At 44.5% G+C, this 5,742-nt stretch overlaps 1 protein-coding gene across 1 annotated transcript; it reads right to left on the minus strand.

Moving 5' to 3' along the window:
• Positions 1-1,030: 1,030 nt before the first annotated feature.
• LOC120705459 (auxin response factor 1-like) lies at positions 1,031-5,287 on the minus strand. The gene is made up of 13 exons (XM_039989778.1): positions 4,949-5,287; positions 4,647-4,858; positions 4,487-4,543; positions 4,009-4,164; positions 3,838-3,922; positions 3,602-3,692; positions 3,316-3,480; positions 3,125-3,244; positions 2,941-3,013; positions 2,648-2,813; positions 1,927-2,570; positions 1,653-1,837; positions 1,031-1,565 (listed from the first exon to the last, which is right to left on the minus strand). Exons 1-13 carry the CDS (start codon positions 4,956-4,958, stop codon positions 1,466-1,468), a joined length of 2,064 nt encoding a protein of 687 aa, XP_039845712.1. The 5' UTR covers positions 4,959-5,287; the 3' UTR covers positions 1,031-1,465.
• Positions 5,288-5,742: the final 455 nt, after the last annotated feature.

The raw sequence follows: 5,742 nt of genomic DNA on the forward strand, positions 1-5,742 counted from the left end.
CTGTATATCACATAATACTTATCGAGTTATACTCTTTACTTCACTACCTTATTCAATAATCCGTAAAAACTAAGTATGAAATTCAACTACAACGTATAAGTATTCATAACTACGTGATGACACTCAAATTCTATACTGCATATGCCAAATTCTATTCTAAATCATAATTAATTTATAAACACGTCTCTAACAGTACTGCAATTGTAATAATAAATCCGTAGTACTAATTTTCTAAACTAATTTACTACTACGTAACTACAAACTAAAGTATTATTAAACTCCTACTTAAATGGTTCTACTATAGCACTAATTAAATTAAATTACTCACCCCTACTTAAATTACTCCTACTTAAATGCGTAGTACTTAAATGGAAAAATATATAAACTAAATGTACTAACCTGCAGATCACAAGTGCTGAATCCGTTAGGGCTTCGCCGCTTCCCTTCTCCTCACCCCTCTCTTTTTTTCTTGATTTTTGGTGGAATTTTCGGACTCAAACGAGGAGGGAATGGGGGGTCGGATCCTTATATAAGGGGGTACCCCGGTCGCCCGAGGGGGTGGCGACAGGCCCCCCCTGCCACGCCCGTGGGCAGGGCCAGTGGTCGCCCGAGGAGGGGCGACAGGCCCCTTTTTTTTCCAGAGACCTTGTTGCGAATTTGAAGAAAAAAAATAACACTTAAGGCCTGTCGCCCTATGGGGGGCGACCGGGAGGTATTTTTGAAATATTTCAAAGCAGACATATATTTTTGAAATTTTTATTTTTTAAAAATATAAAAAAGAAAGAAAACCCTGGCGGTGCCGGGCATCCGGTGGCCGGGCCGGTGCTCCTCTCCCTTCACTCACACCATCTGCATGACCTAGCTGGGCCGGCTGGTATCTCACCCAACAAAGAAGCGGAGCCTTAGAGGCCCAATGCCCCCAACATACAGTAGTATTCCAGTATCTTGCCTTACATGTATGTTCTGTAATTACTATTTGTCTTTTATCACCAAGCCTTGCAATTGCAATCATTTCAACACAAGAATTTCATTAGTATGCTAACCAATACCACCTCCCATATATTGACATACCTACTGATATATTTACAAAACTTACATTCCCATAGATCTTGGTCTGTCTTTTACACCCATCTTCATTATTCCTTAACGCCGATAAAGGCTTCCACTATGCTTTTTAGGTAGACTACTAGGCACACATTAATTGATTGTCATCTTCTTTAAACCAAACTAAAGACACATTATCAAACCTTTTTCCTTTTCTTTTCTGCAAACCTATGTTACATCAATTCTTCCTCAAAATGCTTGCGAAGAAAGAACTGACACCAGGCAACCAATCTGTTGCGTCATCAAGACAAGCTAGCTATCATGTTTCAGCTACAACCATCTTCCGCCCCAGACAAACAACGATGCTTCATCATCAACCGTGAAAGGCTCCAAAAATCCACCTTCCATCCCTGTCCCCCTTCTAAAAACCGGTCTTCACATCCTGCTCCGGGCAAGGATCCATATCTCTCTCATCTTCAGTGGAATGGATCACAATCTTCCTCACCTTCAGGCAGAACTCACTGCACGAGTTATATAATGCGTATGTCAGTAACAACCCATTAACCTCCTATTTAATCTTTTTGGGGGATAAGCACAAGGCAGCTTACAGCCAAGGAACATCGCCGACTTCCATTGTATCACCATCATCATTACTGAAAGCCACCTTCCATTTCTCTTTCAAACTCAGGTCTTTTATCTCGAACATCTCTTCAAGCTCACCAATCAACTGTGGATACCCATCCAGGTTCGCCAAATCTACAGCTCTGCCCACAGCATTTCCATGCATTTGAACCTAGCAAAGATCAAGTATCCACTTAAGGTTACAGTACATATTAAGAAGCACTCAAGGGGGACAGAGAAGAGAACAAACAAAACTTGTACCTTAATTCGAGTCCTCCCAGTGCAACTCTGATGGCTTTGAATTTCTCGGGGGCTTTCATTCAGGACCTGTGTATGATCTTTTATGACTTTTGAAAGTGCTGATAACTGACCAGAGTCTTCAAAAGAACCAGCAGCTTGGGTCGATACCTCCCCTACTCCCATGGTCATCTTGTCAGTGGTAGCACTAATCTTGGTATGGTTAATCAAGTTGACACCAAACAGACGGAACATGCAGGGTTCCTTCTTTTCTTCGATAGCATTGGACAAATTTGGAGCAACCTCCTCCGTCTGGTAGCTGCACAGAGCAGTGTTACAAGACAACTTGGAAGAGGGTTCCTCGGCTTGATATGCAGAAAGCCCCGGCCAAGGAGGAACCCTTGCGTCATTGCTGGTAACCTGAAACAGCTTCTGAGAAATCTCTGACAAGGAAGGGGAGCCCCCCTTGCTTGAGGAATTATAGTCCTTGAACCAATTCCCAAGTACTACAGAACTCTGACATACTGAACTACTCATGGCACTATATCCTGCGCGTTCACTAGTCCAAACGACTTGATGTCCAGAGATACAATTGGGCTCACTGGAGCCAATGCCTGTCTTCTCATGCTGTTCAGATATTCCAGAGAGCCAAAATTCTTGAGTAGGTTCTGCAAAATTATAAGATCAGAACCAAAATTCCAGTTATTTTTTGAAGACAAGCAACGTGAAATTTTCAATGTCATACCCATTGCCTGAATATCCAGGCCTTCAGCTGTCTCCCTAGGCCTTTTGTTTTTCATTGATGGTTGCACAGGTATGTTTATGGTAGGTGCAGAGGCATCGAATTGTTCGATTTCCCAAGAGGAAACCCTATCAGGGCCATTGAAATTTGTGGCTTCATCCCATTGGACCTAAACCAAGAAAATCAACAAGGTATTCAAGCACCTTTTCTAGGGAAATGAAGGCGTGCTGTTTTTTTTTTCTCAACGAACCAGAAGGCAGATAACAAGAGCAAAACCTACAGATAACAGATCTTACCTTCAACGTCTTCCATTGAGAACCTTGCCATTGTGGAGAAAGATCTCCTTTATCAACTACAGTTCCAGAAAACCTACAGTTGGAGATAGATCGGTCATGTCAATTTGAGAGGACAACAAGTTGGCAACGCACGAGAAAGAAACTAATAAAAGAGAAGCATAGAGATGACAGGATAAATCGTTACTTCTTCACAGGGATATCTTCCCCTTCAAAACTCATCTTAAACCTCACGCCCACTTTAAATCCAATTTTACTAGCTTCAAGGTACTTGTTCAGACTGACGATGTATTGGCTTTGGCTTAACCTAAGCAAACAAATAAATGATTAGCAGAGAGAAAGCAGTTGTATGAAAATCGATGGTAGGGAGTGTCCAACCTTGGTCTATAATACACCAGGAAAATGGAATTAGTCTTAATAGCGTGTGATGCACTTGCAAGGACCCCAAGATGCATGCTTTGGCTGGATATAACCGATGCTGGCATCGTGCTCTGCTTCTGCACAAGGCGTCTTACTCCAACACGCTGCTCTCCTGTCTCGCTCCTACAAAAACAAAAGATAGTCTCTTGGAGGATGTACATTTACTTGATGAACATGTGCACACAGTAAGTTTTCTTTTTGACTAAATCATCTGCACAAGCTGTTCGTTCAGTTGAGATCTAACCTGAGGTAGACAAACGCATCACCAGCAATCAGCTTCTTTGATGTGACAAACGTGCTCCATCCGGTAGTCAGAAGGTGCCGACGGGGTTGGCCTAGAGAAGCAAGAATTGCAGAATTAAGCACCAGAAGTTGCATAAAGGTACAATTTTTCTCCTGATCTGTAGCCAAATTAAGCACGAGAACATAATTTGGCCAAATTATTAAAGACAATTCAGTGGATGCTCAGACAGTGCATACCCCTGTAGATGTGCTTGAACCTCCATTCAGATCCATGCAAGTCCTTGGTGATGAGCTCTTGGGTGGGGGTCGGCATCGACATATCCTGTTTGTGTTTAACAACAAGCAATCTCAATGAATTATCCGCTACCGTACCATACGCTGTACCCAAGACATGTGAATTGTGCGCACCAGTGGTGGGAGGCATTCGTTTGCGTGCCGTCGGAGAACAGAGAAGCCGCCATGGGTGCTGGTGTCGGATGGTGTGAGAATCTTGCAGAAAGAGTGCACCACTGGCCTCGGTGTCTCCGGCAGGGGCGGGTCAGGTAATGTGGGCAGATTCACTTGCTGCAAAACACAGGTAATTACACTTTTTTTTTCAGAGAAATCCACATAGTACAGTACAGTGTCCCAAAAAATGAGCGTGTGAATTGCTTTGCCTACAAAACCAGGAAAGTGTTATATACTTGCAAAGAGAAGAAGAACTCAAAATTCAGGGAATTCAAATGAGTAAGATTTGCAGAATTCAGACTTTTTTTTTGAAAGATTCAGAATTCAGACTTAGGGACAGCTCCGCAAATAAAGGACATGCTCACGGGAGGGGAGAGAGCAACAACAAAAAAACAAGAATCGCGGTGGTCCAGTCCAGTCCGGTGTGTGTTAGACTCACATCCGGGTCGGGCTGCAGAGTGATCTGGGCGAACATCTCGTCCGTTTCCGTCTCGGCCTGCACAAGCACAATAGAGACGAGACAGAGAGGGAATTCCTTAATTAATAGTATAGTAGACAGAATTGAAAGGCAAAAGATGGATGTGAATGAATGGGATTACCTTGAGCTCGACGTTGACGACCTTGCAGAGGATCTTGTTGGGCACCTGGAACATCTTGATCTGCTCGGCCAGCAGCGCCGGGTCGGTGGCCTCCTGCAGCTGCTCCAGGTGGCCCTGCAGGAAGTAGAAGACCCGCTCGCCCGTCTGGGGCAGCTCCACCAGCGGCCCAGCGCAGGCGCGCCAAAGCTCGGCGAACAGCTCAGGCTCCCGTCCTGCCAACAAGCTAGCTGACTTGGTTAATTCTGGCCTGCCAAGGCCGGGGAGGGGAGGGGAGGGGCCACACAGACTGACTCGCGACTCACCTTGCGCCATGGCTCCCGGTCCCGGTCCCGGGGAGGAGAAGCAGAGCAGAGCAGGGGGAGCGACGAAGGAAGGAAGAGAAGCAGTGTGTGTGTGGTGGTCACCACACCGGTGGCGGTGGAGGTGGTGTGCGTCGCGGCGCTCGGAGTGTTTGTTAGGCTCACCCCATTAAAGAAAGGCGCGGTGGGACTTGTTAGGGAGAGGAGAGGAGAGAGAGAGAGATTGGGGGAGGGGAAGGGACAACAGGGCCAAGGAGGAGGTGGAGCTGCTCAGGCTCAGCTCAGGTCACGAAGAATAGCGGCCGCGGCGGAAGCTCAACGGCGGCGTTACAAGCGAAGTGCGCTTTATGGCTTTAACACCCCTCGCCTTTCTCGTTTCTCCCCTCTCATCTCTTTTTGCATGGAGCCACCTCTACTATCTGTAATTTTTTTTCTTAGGAACTTCGTATACGAGTAGCCATGAATGTGTAAGATTCTGCCATGAAAACCAAGCCGTTCAATCCACATACACGATTTCTATTAGCAGGAATAAAAATCAAAAGTGGTAAAAAAAAGATATTTTTTCCTTGGTATGATCTAGGTGACTATGTCTAGGGATTTTTTTAAAAAAAAAATTGCTTATACATTCATCCGCATTGAACTTATATATCAATATTAGTTATTGAAGGGGGGTCAGATATATTTAGTTGAACTTTATTTTCAAATCACGTTGGATTAATAATAAATAAGGACATTTTCTATTTGTGGCGTAAAATACGGAGCAAAAGTTATATATGTGTCTAGTATTGAATTTTGGA

Source organism: Panicum virgatum, chromosome 5K (assembly GCF_016808335.1).
Source record: "Panicum virgatum strain AP13 chromosome 5K, P.virgatum_v5, whole genome shotgun sequence".
NCBI lineage: Eukaryota > Viridiplantae > Streptophyta > Magnoliopsida > Poales > Poaceae > Panicum > Panicum virgatum.

Excerpts from the sequence above, each read along its gene's own strand:
- LOC120705459 (XM_039989778.1), bottom strand. Across the intron at positions 4,544-4,646 it reads TCGTCAACGTCGAGCTCAAG|GCCGAGACGGAAACGGACGA; the intron begins GTAATCCCATTC and ends GTGCTTGTGCAG. Across the intron at positions 3,923-4,008 it reads ACGAATGCCTCCCACCACTG|GATATGTCGATGCCGACCCC; the intron begins GTGCGCACAATT and ends AAACACAAACAG.